This window comes from Conger conger, chromosome 1 (genome assembly GCF_963514075.1).
Source record: "Conger conger chromosome 1, fConCon1.1, whole genome shotgun sequence".
Taxonomy (NCBI): Eukaryota; Metazoa; Chordata; class Actinopteri; order Anguilliformes; family Congridae; genus Conger; species Conger conger.
The window spans coordinates 9,999,150-10,021,397 of record NC_083760.1 but is presented as its reverse complement, the minus strand read 5'-3'; the positions used below and the strand labels follow the sequence as shown (position 1 = coordinate 10,021,397).

General features: G+C 47.0%; 2 protein-coding genes across 5 annotated transcripts in view; one reads left to right on the top strand and one right to left on the bottom strand.

The window, feature by feature from the left end:
- Positions 1 to 2,369, bottom strand: part of LOC133133524 (transmembrane protein 87A-like) — a 16,874-nt gene extending 14,505 nt beyond the window's left edge. The window contains exons 1-3 of the mRNA XM_061249629.1: positions 2,148 to 2,369; positions 1,023 to 1,074; positions 405 to 502 (exon numbers count right to left, since the gene is read on the bottom strand). Of these exons, the coding sequence (XP_061105613.1) occupies positions 405 to 502; positions 1,023 to 1,074; positions 2,148 to 2,258 (261 nt within the window). The 5' untranslated portion in view covers positions 2,259 to 2,369. The remainder of the gene's footprint in view (positions 1 to 404; positions 503 to 1,022; positions 1,075 to 2,147) is intronic.
- Positions 1,379 to 22,248, top strand: ganc (glucosidase, alpha; neutral C). 4 transcript variants are annotated; one of them, XM_061249511.1, is made up of 25 exons: positions 1,379 to 1,399; positions 3,549 to 3,701; positions 4,010 to 4,072; positions 6,137 to 6,239; positions 6,631 to 6,758; positions 7,174 to 7,356; positions 7,841 to 7,862; positions 8,733 to 8,799; positions 9,844 to 9,940; positions 10,783 to 10,978; positions 11,923 to 12,064; positions 12,828 to 13,063; positions 13,772 to 13,898; positions 14,307 to 14,386; positions 14,755 to 14,898; positions 15,009 to 15,105; positions 15,783 to 15,884; positions 16,393 to 16,636; positions 17,114 to 17,178; positions 17,906 to 17,982; positions 18,094 to 18,168; positions 18,644 to 18,757; positions 19,662 to 19,774; positions 20,622 to 20,725; positions 21,167 to 22,248. In XM_061249511.1, the coding sequence occupies exons 2-25, from the start codon at positions 3,667 to 3,669 to the stop codon at positions 21,274 to 21,276; spliced, it is 2,724 nt and encodes a 907-aa protein (XP_061105495.1). In that variant the 5' UTR covers positions 1,379 to 1,399; positions 3,549 to 3,666; the 3' UTR covers positions 21,277 to 22,248. The 4 variants fall into 4 exon arrangements, 3 of the variants coding, with proteins under 3 accessions (XP_061105495.1, XP_061105502.1, XP_061105488.1); XM_061249518.1 differs by lacking the exon at positions 1,379 to 1,399 and adding an exon at positions 2,760 to 2,921 and having other exon boundaries at positions 3,616 to 3,701; XM_061249504.1 differs by lacking the exon at positions 1,379 to 1,399 and adding an exon at positions 2,761 to 2,921.

Sequence of the window (22,248 nt, the reverse complement as noted above, 5' to 3'; positions counted from 1 at the left end):
AGATATTTTTTAGGCCTTTTTCAGCATTATTGGACAGTATATAGTATAGAGAGACAGGAAGAATGGGAGCGAGAGAGGGGAAGACATGCGACAAATGTTGGACGGTCGGATTCGAACCACCGACGTCGCGGCTCGCAGTGAGCATGCGGTCAGTGCTCTACAGGCTGCGCCACCGAGACACCCCAAATTTTTTTTTAAGTATTTGTTTTGGATTCAAATATTTTGATATGCTCTATTGACCTTGCCTAGTGCATTTGAGATTGTAGGGAGGAGCAAATTGGTGGGGTTACTTAATTTGTTACAATGCACCAGGTACGTTTAATCGAAAGCAGAAAAGTATTTGAATCAAAAACAAATACTATTTGAGCCCAGGTCTGCTCGTATACACACATGGACACACTTACAGCAGTGTTAAAGACCTCATTGTAGCAAACGGAGGAGCGAAGATACCAGCTAACGTTGAAGGCTAGATTTTTGTCACATTCCTCAATTTCACCTTGAACTGTTTGAAAAAAAAGAGAGGAGAGAGATAGCGAGAGAGATAGCGAGAGAGAGAGAGAGAGAGAGAGAGAGAGAGAGAGAGAGAGAGAGAGAGAGAATTTGACATACAATTTGACATACAATTTGACAAACAATTCACTTTGTGAATTAATCCTCGGTTTGTATAATAATCTTAATGAATCTATTATAAAGGCGGCTCCATTGGTTAACATTTGTAAAAAAATATATAATAATGTCAATAATAACAAGTAATACATAAATAAACAAACCCTTTGATTTTTCTTAACTACTTCAAATAAGGATGGTCAGATAAAAGAAAAACACAAGCTACTGAAGTCAGATTAGTTCCGGGAGCCAGTCATATTTGTTTGCTTGCTTTGCGGCCTATTGCTAGATAACGCAACGCGGATATGAGCTGCAAGCGGTTGCGGGTTTACGATGGGCACACTCAACTGTGGCGCAAATACAGGAACACTAAGCTCGTTGCGAATTACATATTCTTCAAAAAAAACCTCACTTACATTTCAGGTAGATGGTGGTGTTGGCAAACAAGGTTTTACGGAACACGGGATCCTGAAGCAGAAAAGGACGCAGTAGTTACAGCGTTACAGGCAAATATTGACACTAAAAATTTAAGCTCTTGTAATGTCTCGTAGCTACACTGAGCGTCAATCTGACTGCACTAACTCCAAATGAACTAGAATAAACATTCCTATGACAACCATGCACATGCAGTATATCTGCAGATCCAGATCACGCCTGCAAATTAATTTCACACTATTTTTCCACACAACAGAACAGTGCTGTTCAGGCGTTTGACGTCTTTTTATGATTCCAGATAACATCTGATGGGTAGCAACGTCATACTGTGGTTGTAGCCCGTTCAAATGATATATAGGTATGCACTCTCCGAATCGAAATGATACGATACTGTAGATTTAAGAAAAAATAAAGTCCAGCGAATCGACTCCTACAAGTAAAACATAAGAATTCATGCATTAATTATAGCTGCCATAGTTTAATGAATAGCTAAATTAACCCATTAAGCATACAATTATTTTAGGTAGCATGTTAGCAAACCAGCTGGCTACCTATCGGTTGATGAGCTGCAGTATATATACCAAATATATACCCAGGTCAGTAATTACATTTCTAAAACGAAATATATCCGTACTGATGTTAGGCAACAACGTAATTAGACAACAGTTTGAAACCAACAAGGTAACCAGCTGGCTAGCTAAATAACGTATACGTGTCAAACACTAGTCATATAGGCTATAACTTATAGTAACTATCACTAACTCGCTAGCTTTTGTATTATTGCTAGTTAGCACACTTAGCCCTAGCCATATATAATTACATTTCAGATGGACCTAAACAACCTAAGGATATCCAAGGCAACTAGTTAGCTAGCAGTTACCACAATCATCTAATTAGCCATTTGTTTGTTTGTTGCATCCACCAATGGTGTAAGTTAACATAGCATGGAGTAGGATCTGTCATGGGATTTGACTGGCCATCTTGGCTTACAAGCGACCTGGCTGACGAGTGCCAAGCCGTAAAAGCTAGCTACAGCGGCTTATCGCAGACGGGACACAGCGAGCCAACAACACGACACAAAAAGCTGGAAAGACAAAGGGACTCACCGGAGACATCGGGATCTTGACATTCCAGAGGGACACCTCAGCCCCGATACAGGAACGCAAAGCCAAAATAAAACATAGCGGATAAATGAAGTGCATCCTACGACTTGACATTTTCACACTCAAACACACACCTCACATTATCTTCTGACAGACAGTTCCAGGCGACTGCTACGGAGCTCCTGTCAGATTTTGGTCTCCAGTCCTACAGGGGGCGATGCTTCATTTTTGGCATAACATTGCTGCCTATTACGTCTCGTGACATCAAAACAAACAGAAAACATGTGCAACTTGTTAGTGTAGTTCAGCGAGGTTGCAGTTCGCAGTCATTTGATAATTATATTTTGAAAACTACACACGCTAGTTAGATTCCAGATTCGTTATCTAATCACATGAATGTTCTCGGGGGGGAAATTGAGAACATTAGTATCCGCTTACATGAGTTTGATCAGTATTCTGCATGAAGCTTTTATTATGTGGGTCATAAACACATGGTTTTGAAATGTAGTTTGGTTCACAACAAATTCTATCGCGTCATAGTCAAACGGCCAAAACCGGGCTTCTGTTTAGAAGCTCATGTCCTGGTTCTGCATTTTCTTTAAAGTCTATGGTAATACTGCGCAGCCACAATTCTGTATTTATATAAAACCTTTCCCTGCCGTTGAAGTCTTAATATCACATGTTAAATTAGTACTCGTTTGTGTCGTTTCCGTGCTGGAAAGAGGAAGTGTGAGAGGAATAACTTTTATGTATCTCGTGTGCGTCCTTGAGCATTAAGTGAGTCATTCTGTGTGAATACTGTATGTTCATAATGTTCAGATAAATGTTGTCATAGCTGCCAACTCTCGGCGTGAGACACACGCATTTGCACGTGCGTGTGAAAACAGGCAAATGCGTGTGTCTAGAGTTGGCAGCTATGAACTGTGGGTTAGTTTTGTTATGCATCTAGTTTATGTTAGCATGTGGGTGTGATGCTATTTTTACCTATATGATGCAGATTTAGCGATTTATTTAATGTGCAAGATATCGCAAATTTATAATTAGATTAGCAGCCTGCTGTTACGCTTTACTCCGCCACTAGGTGGCGCTTCTGTATTAAGACCTGTTTAGTATTAGAATGGCAACACAGCAATGTCAGTTTGCCTAATATTAATGCAGATAATGTAAGTTAAACCTGCAACTATGTGAGATATGGTGATGTGCAGGCTATTCATATAATGTATGATTATTTAGGCTAATATTGATAATATTATTATTTGTTTATTCTCATTTCAGACCACACACACACTGTATACACGCGAATAGCCATATTGTAACCCCAAGTTGATATTGTGACCTGTACACTGTGCTTTGCTGTGCTGTATTAACTGCATATTCAAGTAAACATTCTGGAACGGATTTCAGCGACTCTTTGGTGTTCTGACCGACATCCCAGGGAGACACCCATTCTAATACATCCTTCCTAATACAGTCCTTTCCTTTACCACCCAAACTACAATCATTTAACAAACCGGGAGACTGAATGGCAGAGGAGGCACGTGCGAATACTGTTAACAGGTAATTCGTGTTACAATAGCAATTTGGTTAAGTCAACGATCTGCAGATATTCTTGCCTGTGCTACTTATTAGGTAATGTTGAGCAACAGCAGCTAGGTAGCTGATTGGCCAGAGAAAGCTAGCTAGCTTTTGAGGTGGTTACTGGAAATTACACTGTCAACATGGAAATGTAATAGTGGAAATGCTCTGCCAACGTTAAAAAAAATGTTTGAACTCGTTGAACTACAGGTTGAATGATCGATATGTAAAATACCGTCTATACGTAGAATGCAAATCTAATAGTAAAATAATCTACCTTTCATTTTCAGCGTGGTCCCAGGTGATGAAGGGGAAGCGAAGTTTAAGAAATGTGACCAGATTGCGTTTTACAGGTAGGAAATGCCACCTTACGAATTGCATTCAAATACAAATCGTCTCGAACTGGGACATTTTTTGAAAGTCATCGTATATTGAAAACTATGAATCCAAAACTTGTGGATTCGCGCTTTGTTACGGACACGTTTCCACGACATAAAGAAAACAAAAGTTAAATTCATTAACCCAATAGTGTCCTTCGTGTAGGTTTTGATATTCCCTTGGTACACTTGTCAAGCAAGTTGGCTGATCAGAAATCCGTTGAAATTCATATTGGCCAATGTATAATGTATAATGGATAGTTCCTGGTTGTTCTTCATGTTGGAAAGGGAGAGGGGGGTCTGCACTGAATTACAAAGGAGTCACAGTAGTCACCTCCATCAAAGCAGGATGCTGCTAAGATGGTGCCTTTGTCCGAAGCACCGTACAATCGATGCTTCTCATTCACTCGTTAACACACACACGTCCACACACCCGCAGCAATTGGCTGTCATGCAAGGCACCGACCAGCTCATCAGGAGCAATTGGGGATTCGATGTCTTGCTCAGGGACACTTCGACACACTCAGGGCGGGGTCGAACCGGCAACCCTCCTACTGCCAGACGACTGCTCTTGCCTCCCATTTTGTTTTTGCGGGGCACGTCCTGGGCTACGGAGGCAGTAAGGCCTTGTAAGGCACAATTAGCCAAAAAGGCACAATTAGCCTTTTCCTCTCTTCCCGTTGCAGTGATGGTAACTGGGTCAGTCAGCACAGTACACGACGAGACACCCTTGACCGTTATTTAGGATGGCGGCTATGCAGGTCTACACGAAGGAGGACGAACGTTAGCGTGGGAGTGGAAGAGGAAACAGAGGACGAGTGTGGTCAGCTGTTTGAAAGAATGCAACAAAGACACCACCGTGGAACAGAGGGTAGAGAGAGAGGGAGAGAGAGAGAGAGATTGCAGATGTTGCAGTGGGAGGAGGTTAGGGGTGCGGGCGCGACTCGGAGGGTGTCCAAAGGGGAGAGGAAGCGGGACAGAACCAGAGTAACCTGCCAATACTCAGCTGGTTGTGTGCGCCACAAAGGCCCACATTGACCAATGAGAATAATTGCTTTTGTTGAGGCGGAATTGGCGGAGTGAGAGTCCCCCCCCCATCTGTATTTGATTCTGCCGTTTCAACAGCTGCACAGCGGGAAGCAGCTGCTGGCACTGTCTCTGTCTCTTCTGCCAAGATGTGGAAGATTTTAAATCTTGCACAGGCCCACGGTACTGATCCTTGAGCAAGGAAGTGTACCCAGCTTGCTGTTGCGTTTCACCATTAATAAGCAACATTGGGAGTAACATTAGCAGAATTGAAGACCACTGAGCCCCAATTAAATTAAATGGAGCTTCGTATGTTAGGTAGAAAGGACCACGATTTTACAAAATGGGGGCAGTTATAAAGGTTTTGGTCCAATTTGATTTATGTGTCAGGTTCAGTTTCAACAAAAAAAATATTTTGCTTCATACTGCAGTCCAGTCCAGTCCAGTCCAGTGGTCCAGTAGTCCAGTCCAGTGGTCCAGTAGTCCAGTCCAGTTGTCCAGTCCAGTGGTCTCACACACAGTGCCATGTGTATGCTGGTTTTTATTCCAGCCTCAGATCCGGATCCTATAATTAGTGTAATTATCTGTTGAACTAGGGCTGTAGGTTTGCACATAATGTATATAAAGTGAAATGTGTTATTTGTGTTGTCTAAATGACAACTGTTGCTTATATTCTGTGCTTTAATACAGTTAAATGCATATGACACAACAAGTAATTGGAATAAATTAAGGCAGCAATGAATTGGTTGGAAGGAAAACCTGCATACACAGGGCCATCTGTGGCAACAAGTTTGAGGCCTCTGCTTTAGTCCAGGGATCCTCAAATCCAGCCCTGGTGTTCCTTCTTCTCAGGTATTTAACTGACTAATTAGTGCTGCTGATTGGCCAGAATGTTGTCACGCCTGGTTCGCAGGTAAAGAGAGGGTGGAAAACCTGCAGTTCTCGGCCGTTGAGGACCGTTATTTGCGGAACAGGGTTAATGCACATAATGCTCGTTTCTCGATCCATGCACAGGCGGCAGAAGCAGGGACTCGCAACACAATATCGCCCCCTGCTGGACACTTTGGTGATAACAGACAAGGGGGCGCAGCTCGAGCTTCACGACCCAGGCACACGGGTAATATTTTATTTTCACCTCTGCTCAGACAAACGTGAATGAGATTTCAGCACAAACCATAAGTCTCACTATCCCAGTCTTACTTCAGAATGCTCTCAGGCCACTACGCAGTGTGACCAACCCCTGAAAACGTCAGATTGAATTTGGCATTGATATCGTTAAATCTGTGATTGGTTAAGCAAATGCAGTTATTGAGCACCAGTAGTAGGATTGAGTCAGTTATGATAAATATTGAAACTTATTACAGTTCTGGGAATATAAAGTAGTAATTGTGTTTGGAATGATGAGGGAGAATTGGAGACGAATATTGGGGGGGTAGGGTGACATTCAGTTTGTGATAATTGTGCACTATTCTATGAAGTGGTTGTCAAGGCAGGTGCTCTTCCCACAGGTAAAACTGCTTCTCCAGGTGTGTGCCATCAATGACGGGACGGTTAGGGTCACCGTCGATGAACTTGAGCCAATTAGAGAACGCTACAGGGTTCCAGATGTTCTGATTGGACCACCTGTCTGTGAGCGGTAAGAATTGTATACAGTTCTTTGCCAATGGGATGGGAGAACAGTGGATAGGAAGGACTCTGTGTACAATAAGAACCGTTGTGTTTATAATGTCAGAAGACTCCTGACTCCATGGATGTTGAAGCTTTTGTATTTGTACCAAAGAAGAAGAATAACACTTTACATTACATTACATGTCATTTGGCTGATGCTTTTATCAAAAGCGACTTACAGTTGATTAGACTAAGCAGGAGACAATCCTCCCCTGGAGCAATGCAGGGTTAAGGGCCCAATGGCTCGTATTGTGTTTGAACCGCCGACCTTGCGGGTCCCAGTCATGTACCTTAACCACTACACCGCGGTTTCCATTTTTTAGAGCACAGAGCTTACTCCAAGTGTTTGACACCAGGAATCTCTGTGACTTTGCTCTCGGTAGGTTAAAGGTGGTCCGGAGGGGGGAGAACTCCCTGACGTTGGGCTGGGGTTCGGGTCAGTACCGGTTTCGGGTCGGCGCCAGTCCCTTTCTGCTGGAGGTGCTGTGTGAGGACGAGGTGACCGTCACACTCAACCCAAACGGCCGGCTGTTCTTTGAGCCGCTGCAGGATCCACCTGAGACAGGGTGAGGTTATGACCAAGACCTGTAGGGAACCAGTGTAGGGAACTGGGAAATATTTTTTTGTGTTTATTCATTCACCACCTTAAACCATTTCTCAGAAAAAAGTGTTTTAGTCTCATGATGAGATTTTTTTTTTTTTAAAGAAAAAGATTAGCTTGCTTTACTGTTTGCTTGAAAAGAGACGTTTTCTTACCCCATTGAACCTCCAGCAGTATCACTCACATCACTCTTGCATCTTTTTATAGCAAACAATCGATGATGAGCTCTTGCTGAAAGGTATTTTTGGAGTTGATCAGAGTTAACCCTGCCTACAGGGCTGTGCTGCAGTTGGCTTTAACGTGCCTGTCAATAAGTGGCAGAAGATAAAAATTGAAAACTTACATTGACGTGTATCTGCGCTGTTACGCTTGTGTGATTATTTCTCATGAACATAACACTAAACATGGCCCTAAAACCTGAATCTGTTTGCTTTCCCCCCCGCTCCCAGGCTGTCAGCAGAGGCAGATGAGGTAAATGAACCGGCCTTCTCACAGTGGACGTCTGTGTTTATGCGTTATGCAGACTCAGAAGTGGCTTCCATGTCACATTACATTACATTACATTACATTACATTAATGGCATTTGGCAGACGCTCTTATCCAGAGTGACATACAGTTGATTAGACTAAGCAGGAGACATTCCTCCCCAGGAGCAATGCAGGTTTAAGGGCCTTGCTCAAGGACCTAACGGCTGTGCAGATCTTATTGTGGCTACACCGGGGGGGATCGAACCACCGACCTTGCGTGTTCCAGTCATGTACCTTAACCACTACGCTACAGGCCACCACATCACCCCAAACTGCAGCCAGTGCTAAGATGAGGTTTCTCCTGATTTAATTTGCCAATGCCGCAATCATTAACAAATAGAAATATTCTGAGCAAATAAATGTATTTTTTTGGTTGGTTGTTGTGTGGAATAACGTTTTATCTTAATTGAAATAATAAGATTATGTCTGATTATTTGTTATGTGTTGGTTGGTTGTTGGGAGTTCCCACAATCAGTGTCATCTCACTTGAGGGAGGCACAGGGGAAAGGCCCCAAAGTGTTTGTCTTATTTGTTTGTTGTGTGGATAGATTTATACAGTGTCTATTATTTATAGAAAGTGTTGTCTCTGTAATTCTTTGTAATTGGCTTAATGTAAAGCACTTTGAGCTACATTTTATGTATGAAATGTGCTGTGTAAATAAAGTTTATTATTATTCTTCTTATTATTATTATTATTATTATTATTATTATTATTATTAATCACTGGCTTTATGGTGCTCCTTCATTCTACCCTGGTTCACTGTCAAGCCCTCTAGTTTGAGCTGTTCTGTCTGTTTGTGTCTCATCTCACCAGGAGGACGAGGAGAATACAGGGTTGTGGAAGGAGACCTTTAAACAGTTTGTGGACATCAAGGCAAATGGTGAGTGGTCTAGAGGCTGTCCGGTCAATCAAAAAGCCCCACCTGCTTTTGAGAATCAGACGCAAGGTATTCAGCACGGAGAAAGGGAAAGACTTGAGGCATTTAAATTCAGTTTTGTGCTGAATCCAGTGTGAGTGGCTGAGCTGCTCCATACAGCACGGCTTTGAGCGCGTGTTGCTTTTATAAAACGGTTACAACACGTAGCGCGCCGCTACTCAACCCCACGTCCTGCGGCCCGCAGTGTCTGCAGCGCTGGTCAACCCCACATCCTGCGGCCCGCAGTGTCTGCAGCGCTACTCAACCCCACATCCTGCGGCCCACAGTGTCTGCAGGGCTACTCAACCCCACATCCTGCGGCCCGCAGTGTCTGCAGCGCTACTCAACCCCACATCCTGCGGCCCGCAGTGTCTGCAGCGCTACTCAACCCCACGTCCAGTGTCTGCGGGCATTTGTTCCAACCATGCGCTACACCTGGTTCCGCTTAAAGCAATAATGACTGAATAATGAGTGAAATCAAGTGGCGTAGCGCACGGTAGGCGCAAATACCTGCAGACACTGCGGCCCGTGGGACGTTGAGTTGAGTAGCACTGGTATAGAGACAATATATTGATGGTACGATATTATTTTGTAACATTATTTGTAAGCGACTGTTTGTGCATGGAGTGAAAGTGTTTACAAACGGGCTGTGTGAAATACCTGTTACCTTACGGGATTTAAGCTCACTGTAGAACACGGTCTCAGACCATCAGCATCCAGGATGGAAATGACCGTTTGATAAAGGGCGGCATTGGCTCAGGCACTAAGAGCAGTCGTCTGGCAGTCGGAGGGCTGCCGGTTCGATCCCGCCCTGGATTTGTCGAAGTGTCCCTGAGCTAGATACCTGACCCCCAAATGCTCCTGACGAGCTGGTTGGTGCCTTGCATGGCAGCCAATCGCCGTTGGTGTGCGAGTGTGTGTGTGTGAATGAGAAGCATCAATTGTACAGCTCTTTGGATAAAGGTGCTACATTTACCCTTTGCCATTGTGGGACTGGGGGTCCTGCAGGCCCCACCTCGGTCGGCCTGGACCTGCGGCTGCACGGCTTCTCCCATGTGTATGGCGTCCCTGAGCACGCCGACGCCCTCCGGCTGAAGGACACCAGGTCAGACAGGCTGAAGGATGCCTTCATTACATTACACTACATTACAGTACATTACATTACAGTACATTACAGTAAATTACATTACAGGCATTTAGCAGAGCGACGTACAACAAAGTGCAGATCGAACACAGGGACAAGTGTGATGAGGACCCTAGAGGACAGTATGGTTCAGAGTCCTGGCGTGATACATACGTGATGCACACCTACAAGTGAAGTGAAGTAAAATCTATTTGTACAGCACAAATACAACTGAATGCAATTTACAGAATAGTGAAAAGAAAGAAGAAAAGGATTGATTTGACTATGCATAACCAAGAACAGTTTAAAAATCTTTTTTTTACCTTTTTTTGTTGATGTGAAATGAGCAACTGTGTCGTTGTGACTTAAAGGTACAACAGGTAAGATTTTTGTATTAAAACATTGTTACAAGACCAGAGTAAATCCCTTCCTATCATTGAAAATGGCTCACTGTGTTTATAGTCCTTAAATTTGGGTTTCAAAATATACAGTTGGCGGCCTGACACTCTGTACCAAAACATTGTATAACTACAATAATTCAAGCTCATTGGTTGAAAATTGGTTCTAATTGCCACCGCCAATGGCGTTTCAACGTCAGCGCCTTTACAGAGAAGGGGGGAGGGACAAACAGTGTTGTGGTTTGAAGGTGTTTGTTGCTGCTATTCCTCTCTTGACCCCGTTAGAAGTCCGAAATGACCTATTTCAGCTTTAAAGGATGCGGGTTCAAATTCCTGGTGTAGCATTGCCATGGGGTTTACAGCATATCATTTATGTCACTGGATTAGCAGCTGTTTACCAAAAAAACCTTTCTCCCTCTGCCCCAGGGACGGGGATGCCTACCGCCTGTACAACCTGGATGTGTTCGGCTACGACATCCACAGCCGCCTGGGTCTGTACGGCTCCGTGCCCTTCCTGCTGGCCCACAAGCCCAAAAGAAGCGTGGGGGTTTTCTGGCTCAATGCGTCCGAAACCCTGCTGGATATCCGGTCCACTGAGGAGGGTACCGCCACCGCAGAGGAGGTAAGGAACACCTTTCGCTTATCCGCTGTTATTTTTACATTTTATTTATTAAGTTACATTACAGTTATTAAGCTGACGCTCTTGTCCAAAGCAGCTTACAGTTGATAAGGCCATACGGGGGCCCTGGAGCAATGTGGGGGTCACAGGGCAAGGGACCAACAGCTGATATTATCATGGCTACACTGGGATTTGAACCATCAACCATCTGGGTCCGTGTCAAGCCACGTAGCCACTGGGCTATAGGCTGCCCCAACGTCCACATTTTATTGATCACGTTATGCGAAATGTCTCAACGTAAAGAGTGCTTTGTGGCGGTCTGTAGCGTAGTGGTTAAGGTTGACGACTGGGACCCGCAAGGTCGGCGGTTCGATCCTCGGTGTAGCCACAATAAGATCCGCACAGCCGTTGGGCCCTTGAGCAAGGCCCTTAACCCTGCATTGCTCCAGGGGAGGATTGTCTCCTGCTTAGTATAATCAACTGTATGTCGCTCTGGATAAGAGCGTCTGCCATTAATGTAATGTAATGTACAAGGCCAGAGATTTCAGCCTTCCAGGGCTGTGTAGTAGAGCCCAGAAGAATGAGCCAGAATGGTGGCATCAGAGACGGTGCTGTGGTCTCTGTGGTACTGTATGCCTGCCAGAGGAAGTGTTTACAAAATAAATTTCATCAGTGCTAACGAGCAGCTCACAAGATCAATGGACATGTGATTTTCTCAGAATCGGTGGGCTAGTCTCCGGTGAATACAACTATTGTTATAATACATTTCATCAGCCTTCCTTTTTAAAGCATAAAGTTTTTTATGAATTCCCCCCTATTTCTCTGGTATATACAGTCCAAATTCGAAACTAAACTGTGGGGCCCTTCCGTGCAATAACAAACCTGTTCCTCACCTCGGTTGCCCAAACTGTACTTACCCCCCTCATCTACCCCCCCCCTCCCTCCAGGGGAGCAACCCCCCTCCAGAGAAGAGGAGGGTGCCCCCCCACACGGACCTGCACTGGATGTCCGAGAGTGGTGTGATTGACACCTTCGTCCTGCTAGGCCCCTCCCCTTCCCAGGTCTTCACGCAGTATGCTGAACTAACAGGTTCTCAGTGCCCCCCCCCCCGTCCGCATCGCCCACCCTGTGCTAACTTAGCCCTCTCCGCTCAGCACAACGCAGTAAGACCAGCATTGTCCGCACGTTATGGCCGGACCACGTCATGCTTTCGGATTCAAGTACTTCAAGTACAATTGAACTTGCCTGGTGCAATTGAGCCAACCCAGAGGGCCAGAATGACGCTGTGCCACTTTGTGAGAGTATTTCATAGGTTTCGGCATCAAGTTCAGGAAAGTGTTAGAAACATATTTGAATCCAAAACCATCACGTATCTGACGCAGTGTCTGGTTAGTACTCCTACTGCAATCTTCAGCCATGTATTTATTTCAATGTAATAAAAAATAATAATAATCTGGAGCCATTTCACAGGCGTTTACAGGGATCGTAATCATTTCAACAACCATTAGCCTGATGAGTGCTTCTCAGATGTAGTAGTAGTAGTAGTAGTAGTAGTAACAATAGCTGTACAATTGATGCTTCTCATTCACCCGTTCACACACACACTCGCACACCAACGGCGATTGGCTGCCATGCAAGTAGTAGTAGTAGTAGTAGTAGTAGTAGTAGTAGTAGTAGTAGTATATTTCGGTCCTTATCAACAATGTTTACAGAATGAATGCACATCGAAATTATGAATAACTATGTTGAGCGAAAAGGTGTGGACTGAAGCTTTTAGCTCATTACACCTACCCCTGTTTGATGCGTTGTAGACTGTGCTGCGGGTGTTCACGCTCCGCTCCGTTGTTGCTAGGACACCAGGCTCTGCCCCCGCTCTTCTCCCTGGGCTACCACCAGAGTCGCTGGAGTTACGAGGACGAGGTGGACGCGCGGGCCGTGGACGCGGGCTTCGACCGCCACGCCATCCCCTACGACGTGCTCTGGCTGGACATCGATCACACGCGCGGGAACCGCTACTTCACCTGGCACCCCGAGCGCTTCCCCGACCCCGTGGGCCTGCAGCGCCACCTGGAGGAGAGAAACAGGAAAGTGCGTGAATTACTGTCGTATCGGAGTACAAACAAGCAAGGCATTTTTTTTCCCCCCGTCTTCTCCCCCAAGCCACAAAGAAATTAATAAATAAAAAAACAAACCCTGCACAGGAACATATCCAGCATTAAGTCGAGTCTGATTATTGAATAACATTTTATTCTGGTAGTGTTTGATATAACCAGAGGCAAATCTTTTGAACAGGCAAAGCAAGGCCCCAAGGACTGGCTCTCTTCAATCCACAGCAATGTCTAAAAACAGCCTACAGGGGGGCAGCTTTGGGCAATTTGGATTTTCTGCCTAGTGCCTCCCAGTCTCTAGGATGAGCACTGGACACGTTTAAACTCTTGTGAGAGTTAAATTAAGGGTACAATAGGTACTTTCAGACTTCTAACGGTCAAGAGAGGAATTGCAGCAACAAACACGCTCAAACCACAACACTGCTTATCCCACCCCTCCTGTGTGCTGACGTTGAAACGCCATTGGCTGTGGCAATTAGAACCAATTTTCAACCAATGAGCTTGAATTATTGTACAGCTGTACGATGTTTTGGTACAGTGTCGGTTTAAGGACATGTCGGTGAGGCTTTTTCAATGATAGGAAGGGATTTACAATGGTCTTGTAACAATATTTTAACAGAAAGATCTTACCTATGGTACCTTTAGCACTCGCTGGGCATCTGAACACGTACCTGTACCCCTCCCACAGCTGGTGGTCATCAGTGACCCGCACTTCAAGGTGGACCCCCTCTGGTCTCTGTACTCCGAGGCCAAGCAGGGCCGCCATTTTGTGAGGGACAGGACGGGAGGGCTGTACTTCGGGTCCTGCTGGCCAGGTAGGCGGAGGGACAGGGACATCCGTTCCGCGACGCTCCTCGGGTGCAACCCCTTCACGTCTCAGACCCGGCGTTCAGACGTGTCGCTGCGCTTCCCAAGCAGCTGTGGTCTTTCTCTGAGCAGATCTCATCTCTTTCCTCTGGGTTTATTCTCCCTCCCCCTCTCTCTCCCCTGTCTTTCTCTCCCTCCCTCCCTCTCTCCCCCTTCTTTTTCTCTCCCTCCCTCTCTCTTATGTCTCCCTCCCTCCCCCTCTCTCCCTCCCTCCCCCTCTCTCTCTCTCTCTCTCCCTCCCTCCCTCCCCCTCTCTCTCTCCCTCCCTCCCCCTCTCTCTCTCCCTCCCTCCCCCTCTCTCTCTCCCTCCCTCTCTCTCTCTCTCTCTCTCTCTCTCTCTCTCTCTCTCTCTGCAGGTGATTCTTGTTATGTGGACTTCAGCAGCCCTAAGGCTCGGGCATGGTACTCCAGCCTCTTTGCTCTAGAGAAGTACAAGGTGGGTTCAGAGGATTTTAGAATGTATTCATCACTCTCTTTTTACATATTTTGTTCAAGAATTCACAAGGTAGTTTTAAAACTCTCAATAAGTACAATACAAATGCAATACAAACACAACACAATGCAAAATGAAATCATCAGGGCAGCATGTAGTCCAGTGGTTAAGGTACATGACTGGGACCTGGGAGGTTGTAACTGTACGTTACTTTGTAGAAAAGCGTCAGCTAAGTAACACTTACACAAGGTCCCTGATTTTTCCTAATCTTCTGCCCGCAAACTGTCTTACCTGTATTACAGCTGTGTGTGTGTGTGTGTGTGCGTGTGTGTGTGTGTGTGTGTGTGCGCGCTCTTCTCCCTGTGCGTCAGGGCTCCACGGAATCGCTGTTCGTGTGGAACGACATGAACGAGCCGTCCGTGTTCGGCGGTCCCGAGCAGACCATGCCCAAAGACGCAGTGCATTGTGGGGGCTGGGAGCACCGGGACTTGCACAACCTGTACGGATTCCATCAGGTCAGGCGCAGCCTGCGTTAGCGTGGAAGGACGTGTCCTCCGCGTGTTCACATTAACGGGGGCGGGGGGGGCTTTCTCTTCTTTTCTCTGGTCTGGTCTCGCTGCTCCAGCACTTGGCCACGGTGGAGGGTCTTCTGGCTCGGTCTGGGGGCACGGAGAGGCCCTTTGTCCTGTCCCGCTCGTTCTTTGCCGGGTCACAGAGGCTGGGTGAGCTGTGGCGGGGGACATAGCATGGGCACGTACACTCAGTGAGCACTTTATTAGGTATTTATTAAGACTTATTTTTGAAGACCTCTACCGCTGTAGCCTATCCACTTAGAGTCGTGATGCGTTGTGTGTTCCGAGATGCTCTTCTGCATACCACTGTTGTAATGCGTGGTTATTCGCGTTACTGTCACCTTCCTGTCAGCTTTGACCAGTCTGGCTGTTCTCCTCTGATGTCTCATTAACAAGGCGTTTCTGTCTGCAGGACTGCAGTTTGGTTTTTTTGCACCACTCTTTGCAAACTCTAGAAACTAGTGTGTGTAAAATCCCAGGAGATCAGCAGTTTCTGAGATACTCAAACCACCTCCGTCTGCCACCAACAGTCATTCCACAGTCAAACAGACACTTAGATCACATTTTTTCCCCATTCTGATGGTTGATGTGAACATTAACTGAAGCTCCTGACCCGTAGCTACACGGAGAAGCCAGAAAGGCCCTTGGCCATTTTGAACTTCTTACTGTGAGGGGGGGGGGGGGGGGGCATTGTGACTCACTGCACCACCATGTTGGCCCAGACACCATGTTTCATGATCTCTAAGCCAGATTACGGTCTTCACTAAGTGCCACAGCAAAGCTCCCTCCTTTCAGCCTTTGTGTTTTGCCTCCACTGTGTGTGGCAGTGGCGGTGTGGACGGGCGATAATCTGGCGACCTGGGCGTACCTGAAGATCTCCATCCCCATGGTCCTGTCCCTGAGCATTGCGGGTGTCGCCTTCTGTGGAGGTGAGCTCCTGATGCTGCCAGCAGGGGGCGCCCCTGAGCCAAATCCTCACCCTCGGCTTCGAGCCTTTCCCCCCCCCCTTTCCTTGATTCAGTGTTGTGTTTGGGGTGTTTGTTAAGTTTCTGTTTTGTTTGTTCTGCAATAAATGGCGTGTGATGTTTAGTTGTAAAAAGCTCTCTCTCTGCCTCCCTCTCTCTGTCTCTCCACTTTCTCCCCCATTTCTCTCTCCCACCCTCTCCCCCTCTCTCTCCCCCCCCTCCTCTCCCTCCCCTTCTCTCTCCCGCTCTCTCCCTCTCCCCCCTCTCCCTCCCCATCCCCCTCTCTCTCCCCCCTCTCCCTCTCTCCCCTTCTCTCCCCCGCTCTCTCCCTCCCCCCCTCTCCCTCCCTCCCACCCTCTCCTCCTCTCTCCCCCTCTCTCCCCTCTCTCCCCCTCCTCCTCTCCCTCCCCCTCTCTCCCCTTCTCTCCCCCGCTCTCTCCCTCTCTCTCCCCCCTCTCCCCCTCCGGCCCAGCGGATGTGGGGGGGTTTTACTGGGACCCGGAGCCAGAGCTGCTGGTGCGCTGGAACCAGGCGGGGGCGCTGCAGCCCTTCTTCCGCGGCCACTCCGCCATGCACGCCAAGCGGCGGGAGCCCTGGCTGTTCGGGGCCGCCGTCACCGCGGCGATCCGCTCCGCCATCCGGGAGCGCTACCGCCTGCTGCCCTACTGGTACACGCTGTTTTACCACGCCCACACCGCGGCTCAGCCACCGGTCAGGTAAGCCTCGCCCTCTCCCCTCTCTCTCCTCCCGTCTGGTTCAGACCTGATTTGTTGGAAACATGCCTACTTTATAGCGAAACATTTTAATCATTACGTCATATACACACCGTGACCAATTTATTGGGTAGACCTGTACACCAGCTTGTTAATGCAAATATTGAATCCGATCGTGTGGACTAAATGCATAAAAGCATGCTGAAGTTCAGCAGAGGTTCAGCTGTTTTTCAGAACAAATGGGGAAGAAATGTGATCTAACTGACTTTGACCATGAAATGACTGTTGGTGGCAGACAAGGTGGTTTAAGTATCTCAGAAACTGCTGATCTCCTGGGATTTCCACGCAAAACAGTCTCTAGTGTTTGCAGAGAATGGTGTGAAAAATGTGGGCAAAAATGCCTCGTTAATGAGAGAGGTCAGTGGAGAAGGGAACAGAAATGTAAAAAGTGATTTTAACCGTGACCCCTGTCCCTGGCAGGCCCCTGTGGGTGGAGTTTCCCCAGGAGGAGGACACCTTCGCTGTGGAGAACACGTACATGATAGGTACCAGACTGAAGCAGTCGTCTTCACTCTTTTTGAAGATTGAAGCAGTTCAATTACACAGTTAACTCCCTCACCTGGTTTCTTGGGTAAATGGTGAACGTCTGCATTTCTATAGCGCCTTTATCCAAAGCGCTTGTACAGTTGATGCTTCTGATTTCACCCGTTCACACACACACACACACACACACACACACTCACTCACCAACAGTGATTGGCTGCCATCCAAGGCACCAACCAGCTCGTCAGGAGCATTTGGGGGTTAGGTGTCTTGCTTAGGGGCACTTTGACACACCCAGGGCGGGATCGAACCGGCAACCCTCCGACTGCCAGACGACCGCTCTTACCACTCTTACCATCTGAGCCAATGTCACCCCAACGGGTCTGAAGTTGTTGCTTCCTTCTGGCCTCCCAGGACAAGGAATAAAGATCATTGGACCAGTGCCATGGAACCGTAACTGAAAACATGGTCCTCGAGGTCTCAGGGTCACATGGGAGAAATGAAAACCTGTGCTGGATTCGGATTCGAATGGAATCAATTGATAAAGATACTATATCGCTTGTTGTTAAGATGCTGGCCTATCTTTAGCCTATTAAATATAAGGCAGTGCCCAGGCATTACGAGGAGAACTGAGTAGATTCTGCTTTAACATGAAGAGTGGAGCGTCTGAGCTGGAAATCTTGTGGATTTAAATGATAATAATCTGGGTGATGTCATCTCTATATACAGGAAGTGCTTTGCTGACATGTCCAGTGACTGACCCTGGGGTCACCGAGGTGAAGGTTTTACTTCCGGGAACTGACGAGGTATGATTTTTGTGTGCGTGTTGTGCATTATTATCAGATATCCTGTGTGTGTGTGTGTGTGTGTGTGTGTGTTGTGTGCTGTATCAGATATCCTATGTGTGTGTGTTGCAGAGCTGGTATGATGTGAGCACTGGTCAGGTCTTCAGTGGTGGCAGGAGTGTGAGCTTCCCTGTGACTCTGGACACTGTGAGTCTACAATTCAATTCAATTTTATTTGCATCACGCTTCTCACACCAGACTTTCTCAAAGACGCTTTACATAGTAAACAGAAGGGAAGAAAAATGGCAAATATCAGCCCTAAGCCCCCCAGATAGCATATGAGGTAAACAACACCTTGGTAGGAGGAAAAACCCTCAAACAACACCACCTGCTCTTTATGTCCTCACAAGTGCTGCATTATGAGAAAAATATTTCACCCCGTATTCCTTCTGCATCTCTCTGACACTCTTTCATAAAACTACTCGAATATAATCTAATGTCTCTGTTCTAACTGGCGTTAACAAACGATTTAGCTTCTGTTTTGAGTGAATCTCGTCTTTTTTCTGGGTTTTGACTTTCTCCTTCTACTCTTCTCTCTCCCTCCCTCCCTCTCTCTCTCTCCCCCCCTCTCTCTCCCTCTCTCACTCTCTCCCTCTCCCCCCCCCCCTCCGTATTCCCTCAGGTCCCCCTGTTTCAGCGCGGGGGTACAGTGGTCCCCAGGAGGACAGGGCCTGGATCCTGCACAGCCGACCTGCAGAAGCTGCCCTTCACTCTCACCGTCGCCCTGAACTCCAAGGCAAGGAAGTGACATCAGCTGGGCCCGTTATTCAGAAAGCATGTCACTGTAGGACTGCACCTGGCAGGCCCCTTATTCATAAAGCATCTCAGATAACAGTGCCAGTCAGAACCTGTACACCAGCCAGACCCCTCCATTCCGCTACTTCGTGACGCCTGGCACCTCCCCCTTGCCGCACCTGCACTTCTCGGTCGCGACTGCCGTCTGTCCTGTCCCCACGGTGGTGGAATGACCTTCCTGTGGATGTCAGAACAGCAGAGTCTTTGACCACTTTCCAGTGCAGACTGAAGACTCGCCTCTTCAGGCTGCACCTTTCCCTCCCTACCTCACCACCATGATTAGCCTGGCGCAAGCCATATATTATAGATTATAATGGCACTTGTATATAGTTATTTCTGTACACAGGGTATTCTAGCTGCCAACAGTGGTATGCTAGTTGGTAAGTTGAGGGTTTAAGTTGTATCTATGTGACTCTAGGACTCGGAACTGTACTGTCCTCTCGGGTCCTCATCGCACTTGTCCCTGGGTTCGATTTGCATGTCATTGTACGTCACTCTGGATAAGAGCGTCTGCTAAATCACTGTAATATAATGTAATGGTCAATAATCAGTCCTGCCTCTCCACTCATAGTGAATGTAGTGAGGACATGGACAGGGGAAGGCTGGTTGTAGCTCAACAGTCCTCCGAGGTGCTTCAAGGAAAAATGCTTTATTCATATTCACACCGTGCAAATGGTCGGTTTGCCTATCATGTAAATGCTGTGGAAGTGCTGTGGAAAGATTGTGTAAATGCCTGGCAGGTGCTGTGTACATGTTGTGCAAGTGCTGTGCGAACATTGTGCCAGTGTTGTCCGAGTGCCGTGTAAACGTTGTGTAAACGTTGTGTACACGCGGTCACTCTGCAGGGCTGCGCAGAAGGGGAACTGTACCTGGACGACGGACACTCCTTCAACTTCCGGGACAGGAAGCAGTTTTCCCTGCGCCGGTTTTCCCTGAAGCAGGGCCGTCTGCTGAATTGGTGAGAGCGTTCGGCTCTTCTCCTCATCGTGTTCTTAGGACACAAGTGACTGACTAACCTCATGTTATTTCTCCTACCTGCCAGACTCAGAAATTTGGTGCATAGGCTTTGTGAGGCCTGTAGCATAGTGGCTAAGCCAAGGTGTCCTGACAGCAGAACACCAGGGGTCTTCAACCCTGGTCCTGGAGAGCAACCGAGTTTTCACCTTAAACTCAGCACCCTGTTGAGGTGAGGTGGGTTAACTGTGTAATCGACTGCTCTAATTGATTAATTAAGTGCAGAGTGACAGCAAAAACCCTGTAGCTCTCCAGGATGAGAGTTAAGGACCACTGCTCTACACTTATCAGGGACAGCCATCTGAGCCAATCTGCTGCCTGTAATTATGTCTGGATGGGATTTGATTTTGGCTGTCAAAGTGTAATGCAAATGCAAATGGTTGGCATTTATATAGCGCCTTTATCCAAAGCCCTGTACAATTGATGCTTCTCATTCACCCGTTCATACACACACACGCACACACCAACGGTGATTGGCTGCCATGTAAGGCACCAACCAGCTCGTCAGGAGCAAACACACGCACACACACAGCTATACACACACACATGCACGCACACACACTCACGCACATACACGCCCACACACACGCACGCACGCACACACACTCACGCACGCATGCACGCACACACACACACAGCTACACACACACGCACGTGCACATGCACGCGCACACACACATATACCTATACGCACACTCACACACACAGCCACACTCACTCACTCACTCACTCACTCACTCACACACACACCTCAGTATAAAAGTCTTCCTAAGCTCTGCTTGTGCTTCCAGCTGTGCAGACGACGCGGGGCGGTATGGGGCAGGGTGCTCTGTGCAGTCCGTCAGCTTCCTGGGGGTGAAACGCAAACCGTCTGCAGTGTCCGTGGAGATTTCCGGTGAGAACCAGCCTGCCGAAAAAACAAGCAGTCTCTTCAGGGTCTCATAAATATAACCAATATAATCTTTTTGAAATGCAACAACATTTATGTTTGCCCAGTTACAGTTGGCTCAGCTGGATCAAAAATGGATCAGTTGCTCTGGGCTGTTGAGCGCAAAGAAATTAAATAACATTTTACTGGTTTTGCCGAGAGTTTTAGAGTTGAGAGAATGACACTGTGATTATTCACTTATGTACTGAAAGCCCAGCTTTTTGCCACACCTTCTGTTTGCCTACGATCAGTATTGCTGTGTTGCATTCTGAAACCTGTCACAATACTCAGAAGACCCACTTGTTGTGTCAGCAGTGTAGTATAGTGGTGAATGAACTTAAGGTTGTGGTCTTGATTCCTCAGTTTATCATTGAGCAAGGTGTTCTGGCCCGTTTGTGTCATTTTTAGGTGCCGTGAAGGATTGTGCTGAGGTCCAGTACCAGCCAGAGAGCCACAAGCTGACAGTGGAAGGTCTGGACCTGGATGTGGAAAAGGACTGGGAACTCAGGATCCTCTAAAAACTCAACTACCCAGCATGCACTGCGCATTGTTCATCATTGTTCATCCGTGTATTGTTCTGGGGTGAAACGGCTTTTTTTAATTACGAAATTCCGCCATTAAGGATATGATTTTAAATGTTCTTGTATTCATTGTGCGTGGTTTTGCCCTCCGGGAAAGGCCAAAGTACGCGTTAGCGTGAAGATTTGTTTTCAGTGATCCTGAATTCTTACAATCGATCACGCTCAGAGGGATGACTCTGAGAGCGGTGACGTGCTGTTGAAAGCAGATTCAGTGAGAGTCGCAGTGGAGCACAGCTAAGGTGTCGGACTTCCACGCGGGCATCAGTCCCGTGCGGATGCACACCGAGGGCCGGGTTTCGCGTCCCGGTCCTGCTAAAGCCAGCTGAAGTGAGAGAGGCATAATTGGCTCGCCCCTCTCACAAAAATGGTAAATGGTTGCCATTTATATAGCGCTTTTATCCAAAGCGCTGTACAATTGATGCTTCTCATTAACCCGTTCACACACGCGCGCGCACACACACACACCGACGGCGATTGGCTGCCATGCAAGGCACCGACCAGCTCGTCAGGAGCATTTAGGGGTTAGGTGTCTTGCTTGACACTTCGACACAGCCCGGGCGGGGGATCGAACTGGCAACCCTCCGGCTGCCAGACGACTGCTCTTACTGCCTGAGCCAATGTCCCGAGCCATGTCGCCCCATTTTCAAAAAAAGAAAACAATTCAAAGGTTTTTTTTTCTTTTTCAAATATTCACCTCAGAGTGCACGTGATGATAATGACAGTTGTCGGAAGAAGAACCAAATGCATGCAACAAATCAGTATTTAAAGCTCCAGAGTGATTTTCTACAGGGCAAAAGCCAGTTAATCCAGTTCCAGTTAATCAGTGTCCACTGTGTCGATTTCTGACTTAAAGGGAATGTAATGATTAGCTAAAGCGGCAAAATAATAAATCATGTACATTTCACCTCA